We start from the raw sequence: 21130 nt of genomic DNA, 5'->3' as shown, positions 1-21130 counted from the left end.
CTTTGGCTCAGTTGAGGATGTGTCACTCTGGGCTTGTGAGCTAATATGTGGTGTGTACTATAATGAGTACAGCATGGGTGAGGGTGGTGGGCAGTGGAGCCCATGCACTGCTGCATGCATCTGTTGATGGGTCCAGCTGGTGCTCTCATTAAAGACATTACAGTTTGACTCAGAGGATTTCAAAACAGAATGCAACGTAATGCGGAATAAAAAAAGCAAGGTGAATTTTCCATTCACACTACAACAGAATGGTTTTACCTATTTCAGTTAGTCTCACTAAAAGCGGTCACATTATACAAAAAAAGGCACCAAAACAATTACATCTATAAATAAAATCTAGGCCACTTTTTACAATGTGGAATTGTTATTATTACCCTCCGATTACTGGAGAAGATAAAAAATGTAAAAACTATTTTTTATTAAAATATTGAAGTATTTATTCATGGTAGAATTTGTTGAGTCTTTAATAAATTGGCAAAATTCTAAAAACTATTAGAAAAAAAGTACAGTTTTTAATCTGTATCATGACTATTATAGTAATGAAATGTAAATTATGATAATCAAAATAATTATTAAAATAATAAGACAATATCAAATGCATTACAGTAATGACAATTGGAACACACACATATCATTGTAGTGCCTTTTATTCATTAAAATACACTGATTTTTAATTAAAAAACTGCAAAACTATGAAAATAAAAGATCTTGAACCTGTATCATTATTTTAAAATCAATGGGTCTCATTCTCAACTTGTGCATGATATCTATGTTGTAACAAACAAATCATGGTTCACCAAAAGCATTTTGAGGATGGCACACAACCTCAGTATCTCGCTGTGCATTTTGCAGACAATAAAAGGCTATAAAGTAAAGATTGTGTGGAAAGTCCTTATATGGAGCTGGTTTGGGTGTGTTTTATGCAAATGACAAACCTTGGGCATGTGACTGGTCATTAAGAATACTCTAAATTCACTGACATTAGAAAGACATTAAGAACAAACTTATGTGCTTAGGAACATGTTGTTTATTATTGATGGAATTTTTTTTATGGTCTCCTGTGCAGGAGAAACAATGCAAGCAGTTATTAGTGAATGAGACGTTAATTGTTATATTCAGATGCATTGTTCAGGTGGAGGGATGCTGAGGAGATCCACTGTGTCGCATGGGGTTTGTAATCATTATTGTGCTGACTTGTCCCATTCTGTGCAGTCTGAGCAACAGTCTTAAAACCAATCATCATGCCACATGCCCATCTGCTCCATCACGACGCCCTTACTTAACACCCCAGCCCAGCAATACCCCACCATCTGTGCCATCACCCGTAGCTTTTAGATCTCTAAAAGCATCGTCTGTGCCTGTCAAGTGTTGCTGTGCCATCAGCCCGCAAAGCAATAGCCAACCTCCCAGGAGGTGGACACGACGCCCTAAGTCTTCATTCAAGCATGAGTGGTCTGGGGTGCAAAGTTAACAACAACAGCGGCACTGTCGTCCACAGTCATACGGACGCTGCTGGAGATGTAATCTGAAAGAAGTGTGTGTCATGTTATTATCAGCTGCTGTCACAGAGAGCTGTAACCCATCAGAGATCCTTTCCAGAGCGTCTATGCCACGTTTAATGATCAGAGGTTTGATGACATGCAGTGTCACATGCTGACAGACGTCAACAGCCTCATTATATGCGTGGATCAACTGCTCAATAGCGCAAGATTAGATTTGTGAGGGTCATTAAGAAATACGGAGCCTTTAAACATGCTGCCATTCATTTGAGAGTTTAAATGAAAAACTGATTGGACGCTGCTAAAAGTTTCTACTACAAGAGGTTATTTAAGTAAGGGAATATCTGACCGAAAGTGATCAATACACATATAGTACTTTATGAACACTTCTTTGAAACTTACTGGATATAAAAGATAAAAGAATATTGATTAGAAAAATCCATTTCTTTGAAGCTAAAATCAAATATACAACAGAACAACTTATCAAGTGAGTATTGGAGTACTCTTCTTAACTGAAATGACATGCTTTTGTTGCTGATGTATATGGCCAAGTGAAATAAACACACAAATATGAATGCCAGATCACAACCTTATGCCCATTCAAAGTGAGGGGACATGGGATACCTGGGATTTTTAAGCATAGTGTATTTTAGGAACTTCAGAAAACTCTGTCAAGTAACATTGCATTGCTTGGTTCAACCAAAATGAAAAACTGTATCACTAGACTAATCCATCATTCACAAAACTTCTTAGTTGTTAAAAAAAATAAAATAATAAAAAATAAAAAATAATTCTTACCTAGGGTAGGCTACAAAGTGAGCCAAGTGCATCCTCAACAAACAAAACAATTGCACGACGCCTGTTTAAATGATGAATATATAAAAGAATGAAAAAGTTGAAGGGTTGATTGAATGCAACTAAAGTTGAGTAAGCAACTTTTGCGGTTTTGTTGTTGTCAGTGCCCTTATCTTTGCTACCATGATTTGACATTTCTGAAGAAAATGCCAGTGTGAAACGCACAAATAAATACTTTAACAACTTAGTTTGAGCAATGAACAAATTCTCAGCCAACAAATCCTACTCAATAAACGAACATTTCTACGGCCAAATTTTCTTTCAAACGAACAGATGTCATGAAAATGTAATTTCTGAATCCGCGCGCAGCATGAAAGTGAGTCTGAGGGGGAAAGTACCTGAGAAGAGGTTGATTATGTTTCCAGTTACAGACAAACACTAATAATGCGTTACAGTCCGGCATCTGGCCATATAAATTTTAGCATATACTGACAAAGCGACTCTAGCGTAAACAGGTCAAACTAAATAAACGACGTTCTGCAAAAATACGACCCACTTGCATGTGTGAATGATGTTTTTGCAAGTTATACTTCAAACATAATCGGGTAAGGAATGTAAATTAGCCTATTAATGAGCGGCTCAATGTTTAAATAAATAGTTCACCCACTCTGCCATCATTTAGGCTGCTCACTCTCATATTATTCCAAATTATTATTAATTTCTTTCTTGCAGTGAAAATGCAGTGGATGGTGACTGAGACCGCCAGCCTTCTCTGTGTGACAGAAAGTCAACACAGGTTTGGAACAAAATGATGGTGAGTAAACGATGACATGGTTTCATTTTTGGCTGAACTATTTCTTTAACACTCTCGCGCACGATTTGCTTCTGCTGAATCGTCGCGGTGAAACTTGACTTCTGTGAAGACATAAATGAAATAATTCCGATACGTGTGTAGACGCAGACGAGTGGGAGTGTAAGTCCGAATACATTTTCGATTCCATAGACGTGTCTAATAGCCTACGTGTAATTATCTATAGGCTACCCACAGGCCACAGGTCTTTCTTTCACGCCTTTTCCCTAAACGATAATTATTAGTCGGAAGATAGGCTTGAGAGAGCACCTACCACCCCCATATCCATCTGCTCGGCTGTTATAGACGGGGCCGCCCGAGTTTGAGATAAAAACCAAAGAACTGGAAAAAGAATCATCTCTGGGTAAATAATCCAAATGGTCCGGGCGGAATTCCACTTTCTGAGAGACTTCATATTGTCCCCGCTCCCGGTGATCACAGAACGGTCTTTCTTTCCGCCGCATCCACCGTATAGATCACCCAAAGCCGGATCCCGGGCATTTAACGGTCCGTGGGAACACGTGTCAGTCAAACTACCTCACTGTGGTGCGCAGACACGTGAAACACATCACATACAACACAATACAGGACAATTAATTTCCTCAGGGATGTCTCCAAACGAAATGTCATTCACTGTGGGCATCACGATTTACCAAAGGAGCCTGAAGATGAACCGTGTACGCATTCACTCCCAAAAGACCAAAAGTCAAACGTCTTCGTTCAGTCCTATTCCGAAGCCCTTTGAGATCAGTGCATGTGCTGTCAGAGAAGAGGTGCCGCGCTCAGCGCCGAACGCAGCGGACTGATGCGCGGAAAACGCGAGGAGAACTTGTATACTTCCCAGATGGGAGGGGGGCTCTGCGGGGGCACTGTCCTCCAGCTGAGACCTGTGAGTTTTTATTTTCGCTACAAGTTTACTTTTAAATTATATTAAAATTATACTGAAGAAAATCAATAAATCATTTTATAAAATGACACTTTGGTTTAAAAAGTTATGTTCTAGTTTTGACGTCACTGAATGCGAAAGCGTACTCATGAATAGTAATTAGGTTATGAGCGCCAAACAATTAGCATGCTCTTTTACTGTTTTAAGATTATGAAATTAACTTATAATTTCTACCCATGAACCTACAAAGGACAAGCGGTTGGAGAATGGATGGATTAAACTTCTACATGTTGTCAGTCTGGAGAGGTCAGTGGAGTCCTACAACAGCTATTTATCTTAAGAAACCAATAAATAAATAAAAATTAAAAACACAAGCAAGTATATTAAATGGGTTTTAAGAAGATATTTTGAGAAATGTATGTCTTTACATTGGTAACCAAAATTTTCATAGCCTACCAACCTTTGATTATCAACATTCTTTGAAAATATATTCTTTTGTGTTCTGCAGAAAAAGTAAGTCAGATTTGGAACGACATGAGGGCAAGTAAATCATTTTCATTTTCTGTGTGAACTGTTCCGTTACACCTGCAATGAACACACAGTGTTAAAAAAAATTAATAAATTCCAAACTCTACTTGCAGTCAATATAACACGCACTTATGAAATAAAAACCGAATAACTGAATACAGCGGTAAGGACGACCATCAGCCGTGTCCCCATTCTAAATAATGCTTCTGGGCCAGTAAACATCCACCTAACAAATAAGCACCTAACTAGCACCCTAGCAACCACCTTACAGCACCCTGGCAACCAACTTTTCTGCAGAAAATCAAAAAAATCAAATTGTACATAAAATACAAGCTGTATTTAGTCAGCATAACACAGCAACACTAATACTGTAGGCTAATGTAAGTGTGACCTTTCAGTTATAAAACTGCTTTGTGCCTTCTCTAAATATTACACTATGTATGTGTTTAAAGTACGGATATTTTTTTGTAGCGTACAAAGAACAGTGCTGCTACAAATCTCCCCATCAGTGAATAATCTAAAGGCAGCTGAGAGTAAAACATGCATCACAGGGAATGGCACACCTGACAGTCCGTAAGAGCTCTTATCACTTAATCATAAGCCTACACATTACAGAGTTATGGCTTTAAGCTTAATACACATTTCAAGGGACACAACCCTGAAATGTAATGCAAAGACATATGAAATATTAAGCACTGGCCTCAGGTAATGAAGGACAGGAGCGGTGGAGCAGATCTGTTGACTGAAAAACACCATGTAACGGAGACTGGCGTGTGGGGACGTGATGTATAAAGAGAGATGGCGGTTTGAAGGCGGAAAAAGATTAATGGAGATGGTGTGGGGAAAGAGGACTGAAAGAGAGAGAGAGGGAGGACAGAAGATCGCTGGTGTCAAGCGCGTGACAGCTTCTCCTTCGCTTGTGGCTAATCAAATGCACGGGCGCACTGCAAAACGAAACATCTGTCAAGAAAAACCCAGACGAAGATTATCAAGGGTTCTAATTCAAATGAATAACCTCCCTTTACGCAGGCGTCCAGTGATTACCGGCTTCAGACTTGACGTTTTGAAAAGACTGCTGAGCTTACACTTTAGGGAAAAAAGTTAACTTAGCGCACTTAATTCTGTTAACATCAGCTTTAATGGAACGCCTCCCTCCATGTATATCGCTTACAAAGGGAGAAACAGTACGTATCTGATTTAGCACATTTTAAGTGTAGAATACATAATTGTCTTTCTGAGACGTGTAATAAATTACATTTTGCTGTTCACGGTTGCACAGCCCTGTGACACCTTTGGCCTGAAGATGTCCTGGGCCCTGTGAATTTAAGCAACAGCCCTGGTTCACCATTACGGTACCTTTTGTCAATGTATAAAGTCAGAATTAAATTAAAGGAATACTAAAAATCACATTAAATTCTAGTCATCTCACAGCTAAACAGATGATGGATGTATGGGTTAAATAAGGTTCTCTTTTCAAAGAAAGTCCACAACAATGCCTTCACTGCCTTAATAGGATCATTAAAATTCTAGAGAGCCTTTTAGCTTGCTGTCATGAGAGAAGACACTAATCAACATTCATGATACATGCGATTGAGGATTGAATGTAAAGTGTAGAATTCTAAGTATTTAATATCTTACAATTCTGACACTGTAGAAGGCAAGTCAACTTTATTTATATAGTACTTTACACAATACAGAATCAAATACAGTTTCAAAGCTGCTTCAAAGTAATAAACAGGAAAATAACTAATGATGCAAACGTTTTCAAATGTGTGACAAATGATTCATTTCAGTTCAACAACTGTGTAACGTTCATCAATTATGAAACAAGTTCAATTCATCTATAAGCGTCTTTACAGAAGACAAGTGTCGTCATTTAGCTCAAGTCAGTTCAGTTCAATAAGTATCAATGTTGCAAAATTCATCAATGTTGAAGTTGGCTATAAAGCATCTAAGGCAATAGTTCCATCATCCTGATCAATTCAGTTCAAGTTTTGTTTTCTGATTTCAGTGCAGTCAAATCAATAATATTACTAAATATCAAGTGTCTTTGAAACTAACTAAGCAAGTCAAAGGCATTACAGATGCAAAAATGGTCTGCTACCTTGACCCTGAAACAAATCAGCTAATCAATACATCATCTTTCAGTCAGTCAGTAAATTGACCAGCCAATCAGTGTGTTGAGCAGTGCAGGAATATATTTGACTACCTTTGTCTTTAAAGAGCAACAGGATCAAATTTTGCTAGTGTTCATTCAGCGGAGGGCACTGACAGCTTATTAAACATATATAGAGTTAAATTTTTCGAGAAGCATACTCCTTTGCCTACAAAGTCTGTACGTCTAAAATACAAAGCTGTTTTTTCTCCCAAGCTCATTATAATTAAATATCAAAAGACAGCACAGCAAGCACATCAGCGTTTCAAAGCCATGATCATCATAACTGTATTAATCTGGAGTACTTACAATGCAAAACAGTGTAACGTCTATCTCATGCCTTAAATATTGTATAATTGTTGCAGAGGAAAAGGCAAATGAAAAAGTACTTTGTTGTAGCGTTCAGATCTGCTGAGGAACAAGCAAGAGCTGTGCCCCATTATAATGAGTACAATGGATCCCTGCACGCCTTGTAGTGGTGCTTATTTTGATTCATACCAGTGACTTGAATCTTTCAACTCTGTTCACAAAAACAGTTTTGTACTTTTTGTAGCAAGTAGCTGGAAACCACTAAGTGTCTTTTTGCATCGGACCACTCAAAAGCTTCATTTAAAGTAAACAATGAATAGTTACCAATCAAAACGAGCGGTATTTATTAAAATTGCACATATACAGATCTACAAAGAGACTCTCAATAGCTTTTTTAAACACCATTTTATTGCCATTTGTGGAAATATTGCATGAATGCTAGTTCCAAGAAATTACTCTTCTATATTATTATGCCAGTAGGTCAAAAGACTCATTCAGAAATACAGATTCACTGAATTAATCAAATTACCATCTTCATGCATAAGTCATGATTTATCAATCACTTATGGAATTCATTCAGAAAACAAATCTCTATTCTCCATTTTGTCAACTTTTGGGCATGATTTTATAAAGCTATTGAAAAAGGCAACAATAGCTAAATACATACACTAAAAAATCCTGATATTTATACTATAAAAAAATAATGCTTTGGACAGAGCAGGGCCTTGTGATGTAGATGGAGAAATGTCATAGCAACAGATGACTAGCAATTGGCCCATCTGTTTGGCGGCTTTCCTTGCAAATAATTAAATCAAAATACCAATGCAAACATAGCTTGGATAAACAAACAATCTATTAATGTCAAAGAAATCACACAGGGGACTACAAAATAGTCATTGCTACGTATTTAAATTTCAATCAGGTGTAAGTTGAACACAGGCTGTCAATCATCTGACATCTTCAGTTGGAAGATGCAGAGAAAGAGTAACACCTTTCTCTATTCTGAACAAAGACAGTATTAAGTTCTTGCACAAGTAATTCTCAGGATTTAAAATGCAGAGACCTTTCTGAAACTCTATTGAAAGTTTCTTAATGTTATGCACGACTGGAGTTTGATTTGGCTGAGGAAAGAAAGAGAGAGAGAGAAAGAGAGCACCATGTTCAATCTGTGTTCTCTATTAAGACAAAAAGATTGCAGAGATGAAAACAAAAGCTTGTACAGTAACTGAACAGTTGCATATAAGGAACGACAGTTAAAGAAGAACTCAAACAGCAGGAATCGTCGTGTGGATTCTACACTTGAAATTCAACAAGACCTGGCAACAAATCAATGACAAAGCAGCCATATTCATTTAAATCTAAATGCCATTGCTCCCAGGGAAACAGTCTGTAATCCGTCTTATATCAGATATACATCTATCCTAATATAAAATTCTAATTCTGAGCTTCTGACTGCAGCACATTGCATATCTTGGTTTGCTCTATATTTTCCATGCACAGCATTTTCATCCTGAAGCACAGAGAGCCAAATCCGCAGCACCAGTAGAAGCCTAATGGGCATTCCCGTTGGACAGGTTAAGATTACAGTGTAAAAAACACAAACAAACAGACAGAAATGTCAGCTGGCATTAATTAATCTCTTCCTGTGGCTGAATGGGCGTCGAGATGGAGAGAAAGAGAGAGAGAGAGAGAATTGAGCGCTAAAGCAAACAGCTCAAGGACAAAGGGATGGTTTGTGGCATAGAAAATAAATCGAAACTGCCCTATGAAAGTAAAAAATAACCACTGTGAAAACTACAGACTTAAAGACACAGCCCGCCTGCCTCATTGATCAATAATATGGCCGCTCTGCCCATTCCAACACTGTCAACAAATGAGAAAACTGCATCATTTTAGATAATAATTCAGAAGATAAGCATCACATACACAAAGAAATTGCTTCTTTATTATATTACTAGGAGATACTTTATCATGTGTCCCATGAAGCAGAGGGGTTAGAAAAGTGATTTTAAAGGCTTTAAGGATTTGAAGTATTGCAGTAATTCTGTTTTTAGCTTCAGCTGACCTCATCCGGAGACTCACTTGCCAAAAACGCTTTTGTATTTGTATTTGGACATTTAAAAAGCCCAAATATCTACTTGAATAGGATTATACTTTTATCCAGATAACAAAAAACAGTTTAAACAAAAACTACAAACCTATTTTCCTATGTATTTTCCAACTAAAACGACTTTCCTTTTTGGATGACATTACCAGTCTCTTATTTCGATAGTCCACTTTAGACATTCTACTAACAGTAAGTAACTTTGCAACTACATGTCAACTAGCAGTCATTCGAGTATTAGTAGACTGTCTGCTTAATATCTTCTAATACTTTATTTTGATGGGTCCACAACATGTATGCAAGTATGTCAACTTATTCTACTAACCATAAACCTACCCTACTGAGAGTTAGTAGACATGTAGTTGCAAATGAATGAGAATTAGTTGACATGTACAGTAGTTGACATCTAGTCACAAAGTTGCTTATAGTTAGTAGAATGTCTAAAGTGGACTATCGAAATAAAGTGTAACGCTCCTCCTCTCCAAACACTTTTCATTCACAGTCTGATCAAACAAATATTCATGAAATAAAACACATTACAGAAGCAAAATAGGCTGTGAATGTTCAGGCTGACTTGGAAGAACTGAAACACTTTTTTAACAGAAGATCTGTGAAGTCACATCTGACCCAAATTAAAAAGTTTGAGACTAAAACCCCCAGGATGCTCTAGTTGTGTTGCCATTCTTTCAGTCGCTGTCGTCTCGGAGCATCCGATGCCTTCTTTTATTCAGCACAACATCTCCTCTGCCATTCACATTTTGTCCAGTGCTGTGTTTTTTCTTTTTTGGTAAAGGGAAAAACACCTCATCTTAAAACTCTTGGTTCCTGTCCTTTCAATTCGATTTTTTGGACACACAGCAGTTTGAAAGAAAGTATTGTTATCAACCTGTCAAGGCCCTTTTCAGTTTAGTGACACTTCTAACGTCACTAAGAGAGAGCACAGCGAGAGACGACATACTGGCAGGAAAGGAAGAAAATACCTCATGACAATGGACCTGCCCTTTACCTGCAGGAACAACTTCAGATCTTGAACTTGTGAAGGGATGTAACAAGAACACCAAAGTTTAAATCTAATAACAAAGGCCTCTGTGTGGATAGGAAATGAAAACGAAATGAATTTTGCTGAATGCTGTGTACTTTAAAAACATAATATGCTAACAACCCTCTAAATGAGGACTACCACAAGGAGGTGTGTTTACTTAGATGTATTGTACAACTGTTGTAGCAACTTATCAACATTTTTAAGGTTGGAAATGACTGTAATTTAAGTTGTAGAACAAAAGTCTCTTCAAGTAATGTTAATCACAGACCTAATTTTATTCTTGAATCCAAACAAAAACTTTTCTATATAGTTTTTTAGTAAAATCAAATTGAAATGACTTTCCACCAATCTCATTTTTTTTTTCATGATGTAAAGTGGTCCGTATGTCATGTTTAGAAGAAGCTCCGCACATGTCACATATGGTCAATGTCAACTTTACACAATCTAATCATGGATAAAACATGAAATACTCAGAAAGAAAGCACATTACAGAAGTGAAATAGGCTGTGAATGTGACCCAAATTAAAAGTTAGAGACCTAAAACTGCTATTTAAAAAATCCATTTGAAATGACAAGGAAATCTATAACAAATTATCTATCCAGGTTGACCTACAAATTGACGTCATTACTGAACAGCACTATATATTTCAAAAAAACCTAATTGTCAACTTGGCTGACTAAATTTATGGTAAAAGACACTGTTAACCATATCTTTCAGGGTTTTTTATTTATTTTTTTACATAAACACGTAATGATTGTAATTTCTTTTTTACAGTGCAGCCTTAACTATAAACCTAATTACAACCCACCACAGACCACCCATCGGTGTTCGAGCAAGCCATTTTGGATACAGAACGTTTTACCTTAATTGCTGTCATTTATGAGCCCTTTTCAAGCTCCTTCTATCTTGATGAGATTGTGTATTTCAATCAAAGAAAGGAAATTAAAAGGGCTTGAGCATGTCAGCTTGAAGCAGATTTGATCAGACACGTTTGTCTTCTGGGCACTGGCTTGGAGATGATTGGGGTGTTAAACTGTGCCAGACAGTCTTCTGATTTATGGTTGCTTAGACCTCTTTTATTCTCCTCTGTCACCCTGTAGCTCATCTCCGATAACAGGCCTAGCAGCTAGTACATTACATCTGGAACAATTGTTCAAAGCAGAAAGGATTCCTAGCATGATAGTAGCTAGTGATGGGTCAGAAAAGCTATTGTTGTGGAATCACGCAAGCCAACATCAAGACTGTGGCTGTCTAGGTTTTCCTCTGCTTTTCAGATTTTCAGAATTTTAACCGAACAACAATGTAAAAATGTTACTGTAAAAACCTGTCAATTTAGTTTAGTTACCCAACCATATAGAATATAAATATATTACAAATTAAAAGGACAAAACAGTAATTTTACTGTAAAAAACAAAACAAAACAAAACGTTTTTTGCAGTATGATGTAAAAAGTATGAATTACCTTGCAATTTAAGCTGATATATATATATATATAAACTAAACTGATATACACAGTGGGTACGGAAAGTATTCAGACCCCCTTAAATTTTTCACTCTTTGTTATATTGCAGCCATTTGCTAAAATCATTTAGGTAAATTTTTTTCCCCTCATTAATGTACACACAGCACCCCATATTGACAGAAAAACACAGAATTGTTGACATTTTTGCAGATTTATTAAAAAAGATAAACTGAAATATCACATGGTCTTAAGCAGTGTTGGGCACGTTACTTTAAAAAAGTAATTAGTTATAGTTACTAGTTACTTCTCAAAAATAGTAACTGAGTTAGTAACTGAGTTACATTAAAAGTAACTAATTACCAGGGAAAGTAACTATTGCGTTACTTTTAAAAAAATGTTCAAATGTCAAATAACTTTGGATGCCCCCAATATTAAATATGTTAAATTAATGAAATGGACACTAAAAAGAATAAATGATTATTATAAAACATTGTACATTAATCTACACTATTTATCTACTGACACTTAGTGTCAGTCAGTCAAGCATTATAATATAATATTATGATAATGTAATATTATATGATGATAGAACTTTAGTAAATAGAATAACCATGTATGAATGCATATTTGTCATCAATATAAAACGCACTAAGGATTAATGAGCTGCTGGGTTCATGAATATTAATCACGTTGTCTGCGTTAGCTCGAATTGATTTGCTGAAATCAAAACAGGGACAATAATAGGTGAGCGCCGGCCAATGAGATTGTCATTTGCGCATTAGTTCCGCCCACTAACGGAGAAACCGGTAGTTCTTAAAAGCTGAAGAATTCCAAAGTAACTCCGTTATTTTGACAGGAAAATACAAGAAAGAATATCGTTTACATGTAGAGCGTCAATTCTGCATGTTATGAAAGACTCTCTTGCTCTGTATCTTTCTTTGCGTGCATGTTTAAATAAACTTTCTTTACCGTTTATTTATAACGCCGTTATTCCCATCACTGGTCCTAAGTATTCAGACCCTTTGCTGTGACACTCATATATTTAACTCAGGTGCTGTCCATTTCTTCTGATCATCCTTGAGATGGTTCTACACCTTCATTTGAGTCCAGCTGTGTTTGATTATACTGATTGGACTTGATTAGGAAACCCACACACCTGTCTATATAAGACCTTACAGCTCACAGTGCATGTCAGAGCAAATGAGAATCATGAGGTCAAAGGAACTGCCTGAAGAGCTCAGAGACAGAATTGTGGCAAGGCACAGATCTGGCCAAGGTTACAAAAAAAATCTACTGCACTTAAGGTTCCTAAGAGCACAGTGGCCTCCATAATCCTTAAATGGAAGACGTTTGGGATGACCAGAACCCTTCCTAGAGCTGGCCGTCCGGCCAAACTGAACTATCGGGGGAGAAGAGCCTTGGTGAGAGAGGTAAAGAAGAACCCAAAGATCACTGTGGCTGAGCTCCAGAGATGCAGTCGGGAGATGGGAGAAAGTTGTAGAAAGTCAACCATCACTGCAGCCCTCCACCAGTCGGGGCTTTATGGCAGAGTGGCCTGACGGAAGCCTCTCCTCAGTGCAAGACACATGAAAGCCTGCATGGAGTTTGCTAAAAAAAAACACCTGAATAAGATTCTCTTGTCTGATGAGACCAAGATAGAACTTCTTGGCCTTAATTCTAAGCGGTATGTGTGGAGAAAACCAGGCACTGCTCATCACCTGTCCAATACAGTCCCAACAGTGAAGCATGGTGGTGGCAGCATCATGCTGTGGCAGGTGTTTTTCAGCTGCAGGGACAGGACGACTGGTTGCAATCGAGGGAAAGATGAATGCGGCCAAGTACAGGGATATCCTGGACGAAAACCTTCTCCAGAGTGCTCAGGACCTCAGACTGGGCCGAAGGTTTACCTTCCAACAAGACAATGACCCTAAGCACACAGCTAAAATAACGAAGGAGTGGCTTCACAACAAATCCGTGACTGGTCTTGAATGGCCCAGCCAGAGCCCTGACTTAAACCCAATTGAGCATCTCTGGAGAGACCTAAAAATGGCTGTCCACCAACGTTTACCATCCAACCTGACAGAACTGGAGAGGATCTGCAAGGAGGAATGGCAGAGGATCCCCAAATCCAGGTGTGAAAAACTTGTTGCATCTTTCCCAAAAAGACTCATGGCTGTATTAGATCAAAAGGGTGCTTCTACTAAATACTGAGCAAAGGGTCTGAATACTTAGGACCATGTGATATTTCAGTTTTCTTTTTAATAAATCTGCAAAATGTCAACAATTCTGTGTTTTTCTGTCAATATGGGGTGCTGTGTGTACATTAATGAGGAAAAAAAATGAACTTAATTGATTTTAGCAAATGGCTGCAATATAACAAAGAGTGAAAAATTTAAGGGGGTCTGAATACTTTCCGTACCCACTGTATATATATGTATATACACACACACACAGTATAATATGCCAACACATGAAGTTCTTATAGTTCATCAAAATTCCTATAATAAAAGTTACTATAGTATTTTTTATTTTGTCCTTAATAATTCTATGATTAAGTTACATTATAGCTCACACAATAACAAATCTAATTTCTTGCAGACTTGATCTACACCAGACCTCTTATTTAGAAAAAAAAAAAAAAACTTAGGTGAGAAAATAGGACATTAAAAATTATATTACCTGCATTAAGCAGCTATGCATTGATTGTGTGAAAAGCTAATTGTTTGAAAGATTAATTCAATCCGCCAAATAAAGCTCTCAGTGATTGTGCCGTTGATTAATAATCTAATTAATCATTTTAAACTGCAGGCATATTTGTTGAATTGTGAACATTAAATATGATGAATGGAGAGGCAATGTGCTGTGACCACAGATTCAGTTCCACTTCTTGAGGATAACCTGGGGCTCATATTAATCTATACAACTCAGAATTATTCTAAGGGTTCGTTCGAGAGAGTTGCTCTTCGATCTGAAAATATATAACATCTCTTTGGTGACTTGTGAGTTATAAAATAAAACAAAACGCCTGGTTGTCTGATTAAACTGCAGGGCAAACCTGGAGGCAATCTTGCATATTGAAATCTGACTAGTCATTTGAGATCACAGACATACAAACTGAGAGTAGATATGCATATGTGATGCCTTTGAATATTTAAGAAAGAGGGGGATCAAGAAAAAAGGTACTTCTTGCCCTTTTTGCATAGTCTGCTGTAATATCTTTAGCTGCCACTTCAGCCAAAATCATCAAATGGATTGGTTGTCGCTCTCCGCTGACATCCATGTATCGGAGGTCTAACTGCATTCTAGGCACACACTACCATTCCTCTAGAATTCCCTTATAGGATAAGCACAGAATGTTTCCATTTTCAGTACAGTGAGATTTGTATGCATGTGCATTGTACATGTGGTGCTTAACACCGCTCTGGCTCTACAGCAGCAGGATGGTGTTACAAGCCTGACATATAACAAACAGGCTCGCCACAGGAGACGTGGGAAACGAATGCATCTTGGGAATTGATGGTAAAGTCTGCACCATTCACCACCCCACATCCCGAAACACATGCGGCAATTTCAACCGCCGATGTCAGTCGCATCATTACCAGAACTCATCAGTGCCGCTGCCTGTGAGTGAGACATAAATACATGACGAAATAAATCTGCATTCGTTTCGCACAAATTCGTTTTACAGTGAACATAATGGCCCAAGGGTTAGAATGCAGCCACAAAGCGAACAACAATAATTAATAATAATTAATAGCACACCAATTAACCTAATCTAATATTAGGTCCAACGCTCTGAGAAAGCTTGTGGGGTTAAAAGCATTTTAGAAGCTTGACTAATTACTGCTATAGCCTCCTTAGTGTGACACTAATCAGAAGAAGGTGCGCAAAAATAGACGAAAAAGCAAGCGGGGAGGTGGGCACTGGGAGGAGATGGGTGAGGAGGTGGCTAATTATATCAGTTTTGGCACAGAGAGTCTGGAAGGAGGACGGGCTATCTAATTCAAACCATTATTACTTTCTCCCTCCTTGCCACTCACCTTTCTTTTATATGCTAGCCATCAAGCTGCTTCTGTAAGGTTGCTCTAAGCTCGTTAAACCAGCCCAGACCCTGTCACTTGCTTACAGATTATTTTATTCCCAGTGCAGTACGAGGGTGACAGGATCATTGGCAGCGTGCCGACCTGCGTTTCATACCGTGCTGGTGCAGATCTCGTCCCACTCTGTCGACAAAGCACCTGGGACCGTTTGTTACCATCCTAACAGACCCATTTTTGTTCTTTTTTCCCTGTAAGTTTCTATGCTTACACATTTAGAAACGCAGACTGGCTCTGGCCGCAGCGCTCTGAAAGCAACACAATTATTTTCAATAATGAACCTGCGGCTAGAGCTACATTTTATATCACTGCCACATACTGGCCACCCTAATTAAAACTTCAGTGTACAACAGTTTTAATTAATTAGAAGTTTCCTGGCCAAAGTCATCAAGAACAGCGCACAAATTAAGATGCCTGACCAGTGTTGTCTGTCGCTTCGTTTGAAAATTGCGAATATAAAAGAGCAGTGTGTACTGTTTCACGTTGAATAGATACAGTAATTACCGCTAACCCCAGGGGTCTCAATTAAAAAATGGTATCAAACTGTATCCATCTCGGATGGCATGCTATGCAATTCCTGATATTAGCGTGATCCAAACCAAGCTTCCCAAAAAGTGGTGGTCAAAGCAGACAGACAGACAGACAGACATTGAATGATTGCTTAGTTACAATTATAAAAAATTATATTCAAGGTAATATAAATGGCTCAAATATTATGTAATAATTATAATAACCTTAATATTGATCAAACTTATGTTTAAGAAATGTATACAAAAATAGCCATATCTAGGTCTAAAACTAAACTAAATGCTATTATAAAAACAATTTCAAAATGTTACAAATGGTTCCACAGTGTTAAGATATTCTGTAGCAAAATAAGACTTTGGAGAGGGATTGTGCATTAGAGGCCCTTTTTTCTACATTTATGTAACTTTTTAGATTGAAACTATAAATTGTTCACATATTGTCCATGATTCAGCATACCCCTTGATATGACACAGCTTAAAGGGATAGTTCACCCAAAAATGAAAACTGTGTCATCATTTACTCACCCTCATGTCATTCAAAACCTGTAAGTTTCTTTATTATGTTGAACATAGAAGATATTTTGAAGAATGCTGGTAATCAAATAGTTGTTTGTCCCCAATGACTTCCATAGTATTTCTTTCCCTACTATGGAAGCCAATGGGGACCAACAACTGTTTGGTTCTTCAAAGTATCTTCTTTTGTGTTAAGAGAGAAACTTCTATAGGTTTGGAACAACTTGAAAGTGAGTTAATGATGACAAAATGTTCCTTTTTGGCTAAACTACTCCTTTAATCCTAACCAATGTACTGCATTTCATTTATTTATTTATTTTTGAAACATCATGTGTATTAAAAAAAGAAATGGCACAGTTTACCTCACAATAAATTATTGCATTCACAACGCAACCAACAGATTGTGAGACTGTACCATTTGAACTGAATGACTTCATGCATAAACTTTCTGAATTAATTCCCTGAGGGTCTGAACTACAAAACAGACTTCAGCTACAAATGTTTCCTGGGAACCAAAGAGCTTCCCATCAAAGTCTGGAAACATTAAAAGCAGTGAAGCACCAACACTATCTTTGGTGGCAGAATCCCAAATGGGCTTAAATGAAGATATGTCTCAGTCCAGGCTACATATGCTGATGAGCTTATAATAGCAGAAACTCTCCTGCAGAGAGAGGTTTCGCAAACCTGAGGCTTTGAAGACATGGTAGAATGGCCGTCTGATCAAAGCTCCCGGTCTCAGACACTGAATTTCACGGCTTTCTTCAAGGGAGACTTGTGCCAGTCTCCTGTTGCAGTTTAACAAAACAATTACAGTGTCAGTGAGCGGGAGCTTAGAGATATCAAGCAGCGCAGAGAAACGGAGAGATTCTCATTATAAAAACAAAATTCTGGCTCACGTAATGGGGTGAAATTCACCGGCTTGAAATGTGGGTCACTCAGCTGGGTCTGGAATCATCTGTGTTTATAATGATGTCATTTTTCAGCAAACTCTTCATATTGGTGGCGAGTATGTATAAACAATCAGAGACCACTAGAGCCTTTTTAGGCTCCACTCTGAGACTCAGTATACAAGTGTGTCCTCATTGTGTCCAACAGCACATCTGGAAAACTGCTCTGAAATGAATTACATCAATATAGAAGCGTTGAACAGTGTTCTTACAAGTTTAAAACATTGGCATGCAATTCACCCTGCACCGTTTGCGCTGGCTTATTGTAGAAAGTTTTGCTATTACTTTTCGAAGTAATTGGATTTAGAGATTTTAGGGCCTGGCGGATGATAAAATGAGCATAAAACTTTCATAGACTTGAGGGTGGGCTCTTTACACTTGTTCTAGTAAGCAGCTACCTAACAACCACTGAAAATTCCAAGAAACAATAAAGCAATACACTCACCACCATTCAGAATACCTGAGAAAACAGGAACCAAATGGAACACCCTAGCATCATGACGATGAGTTTTGCATGGATAAGCTCCATTCATAAGTTCAAATCTAGTTTGAATGCCCTTTTACAACTCTCTGTCCATAAAAAAAAAACTTCCATCTTACTCACAAGACATGGAACATTGTGTTGTCCAACAATTGGGAATTGGGCCTTGGGACATTTTGACACACAATTTCTTTTAACAATTACACACCATTGCCCTGTCCACAAAACCTTTCTCCAAACAACTCAACGCTTAAGAAATGGCACCATAAGAGTGTGTTTCTGAGGACAGCGAGTGAAAGCACACTATTTGAAGTTCACAGAAATACTCAAAGCCAATTTCTGAGTTTAAATGTCAAAGGCAATGCAACAGATGGCTGAGAGACACACATTTAAGACCTTTTCACTCCTCAGTGTGACAGCCATTTAGAAATTACAACCTGCTTTCTTACTCATCTCACACACATTGCTTTGATTATTTGAAGTTCTTCAGCGATGTAGTATTAAATGTTAATGGACAAAACCTTTTTCAGTATCTGTAACATAATTAAAAACAGATGCAAAAAGCGATTCAAATTTTACTAAAAGAAAATAAATTACACATTCGCAAACCAAAGGCTCGAGAAAAATATCACTCACCATAGACATAAATGGTAACACTAATGGTTAACTTTCGCCAGGTATTATACGCCTAAGGAGTTGAAAGGAAAAAAAGACTCTATCTTAAAAAAAAAAAAAAGAATCTATCCCAGGCATCCTTGGAGAGTCACATGGCTGCAACAATCATTTATCAGAATTTGGTGTTGTTACAACTGCTGTCCATTTCCACTTCTCTAAAGGAGATCATGTCCCAGCGAGGGCTGGGGTGTAAGTGAGAGGGGCAGATTTACGGCACGCTCCATCCTGCCCTTTCAGAACCACAGCCAGCAGAAGAGGAGACAGATATCCCCGCAAATCATCTTAGGTTTCTAATCACGCACCTTGTCACAAACAACACCCACAATTTAGAGACATCTGCTACACTAAAGTTGGAGATTTGACTTCGATAATGTCACTATTTTTCACTCATTGAGGTTTATTCTTATGGCAGAAGCCACCATACAACACTGTAATTTAGTAGGCGGAGCTCTGCCTGTGGGACGTGTCCATTTTTGAGGTAATGTGGGTCTCAGTTACCCCCTTTCCATCGAAATAGTAATGGTTTTTGGCTTTAGTAATGGTTTCAAAGCCCACGTTACCACTGTCATAATTCTGACTATGTTACCACATAACCTGTCCATAAATAAATACGCCACAGAAGCGGAAAATAACATTCAAATTTATTTACAGTAATGTTCAAAAGATTGGGTTGGTAAGTTTTCACAAACTCTGCATCACAAAGTCTACATTTAGTTGATCAAAAACAGAGTAAAAGAAATTTTATTTTAAATTAAATTTAAAATAACTTTCTATTTTAATATAGTTTATAGTGTAATTTATTCATATGATGACAAAGCTGAATTTCCAGTCTTCAGTGTCACAAGACTACTTCACTTCAGTGACACTTAAGATTACTTTTAATCTTATATGTCTGAGTAAAATAAAGTGCCTGGAGTAGCTGTGCAAAACTTACATTTTTCAAAAAGAAAAATAATACTTCATGCCAACATTTGAAATTTGCATTTGGCTTGAATTAAATTAATTTTTTGTGAATTTCAATTTATTTTGATTCTAACATCTTATATTAAACTCTGCATCTTGTTTGCTACCTCATTTCAAATTCAGGAGTTTAAATGTAATTTAACAGGCATTTTCAATTCAGTTCTGGGTGGAAGTTCACTGAATGAAGACTAGGACTCTTGTTGTTGTGGAAAAACGGCAACAGAGTCTCAGTGTGGGTGGTATACTTAGTTGAAAGATTGAAGGATCCTTCAGTGGGAAACTCTCAACATGCCATGCCCCGGTTTGTGTGAAACTTGACAAAGGCCAGTGACCGTGCCATATCAGTGAGCCTTCCCATTCAAGACCCAGTGGACAACACTCTGAGGTCTGAAATATGCATCTATACTTAGCCAGCGCATGACCCTTCCTATTTCAGGGGGGCTTCAAAAGGGTTACTGGTTTAGGCAAAGCGACAAAACATTCTGTCGATATCGCAAGTGCATCTGGTAGCTTTAGTGGAGCTTAAAAATATCAATCCTAATCATTTTAACCATTAGTGCACATGGATCTACCGATGGACTAATGTAGACAAATGGAGAGGCATTGACATTCACATTTCTCATTTTAACTGGATTATCTCTCTTGCTCCACTGACTTGCTGGGGCCACCACTCCAGCTCTGTACAGTACATTGGATTTTTATTTTTTTTTTTGGTTCCCTTTCCCCCCTTTTGGTGTCGGAAACACTTTTCTGACCTTCACTGAGTAATGGAGGCCTAAGAGAACATTAATGCCCTCTCTAGATTCTTCCCACTTCCTCTGGGCTCTGTGCACCGTCGTCCTTCTTTCTCTCCCTAAATCCATTTTGCTAATAGGCTTGGGCTCAGATGTGTCCATGTGAATGAGTGACAAGTTTAGGGTGTGCCGGCCTCTTTGCATCCATACTAACACTGGATCTATAAGGAAAGTGAGCAGAAGGGAATTCTGATTTATGGATCCCTACGGTCTGACAGCTAACCCTTTCAAAGTACTCCATTAATTAGCCACTGGATCTTTTCGGGAAAGGGGCTTGGTGCTTTTCCCTTGATTACTGAGTCACTGTCGCTTTTATGATTAAAAAAACGGGAGAAGGGAAAAGGGCCTTGGGTCTGTCTTATCTCCAGCAAGCCTTCATGTTTTCCAGTGGTGCTGATGTGCGCTTTTGTGCATAAACCTGTGTGCGCACACAAAAATCATGATTCACTGATAAATTCAAGCTTATTGTAAATTAAGGTTAAAACTGCAAACTAACTGAAGC

At 37.9% G+C, this 21130-nt stretch overlaps 1 protein-coding gene across 2 annotated transcripts in view; it reads right to left on the bottom strand.

Annotated features, from left to right (window-relative positions):
- Window positions 1-3942, bottom strand: part of mmp17a (matrix metallopeptidase 17a) — a 74499-nt gene extending 70557 nt beyond the window's left edge. The window contains exon 1 of one of the 2 annotated variants that reach the window (XM_058758895.1): window positions 3419-3942. In XM_058758895.1, the coding sequence (XP_058614878.1) occupies window positions 3419-3559 (141 nt within the window). In that variant the 5' untranslated portion in view covers window positions 3560-3942. The other variant, XM_058758897.1, reaches the window with a different exon arrangement.
- Window positions 3943-21130: the final 17188 nt, after the last annotated feature.

This window comes from Onychostoma macrolepis, chromosome 21 (genome assembly GCF_012432095.1).
Source record: "Onychostoma macrolepis isolate SWU-2019 chromosome 21, ASM1243209v1, whole genome shotgun sequence".
Taxonomy (NCBI): domain Eukaryota; kingdom Metazoa; phylum Chordata; class Actinopteri; order Cypriniformes; family Cyprinidae; genus Onychostoma; species Onychostoma macrolepis.
This window is presented reverse-complemented; position numbering and strand designations above follow the sequence as displayed.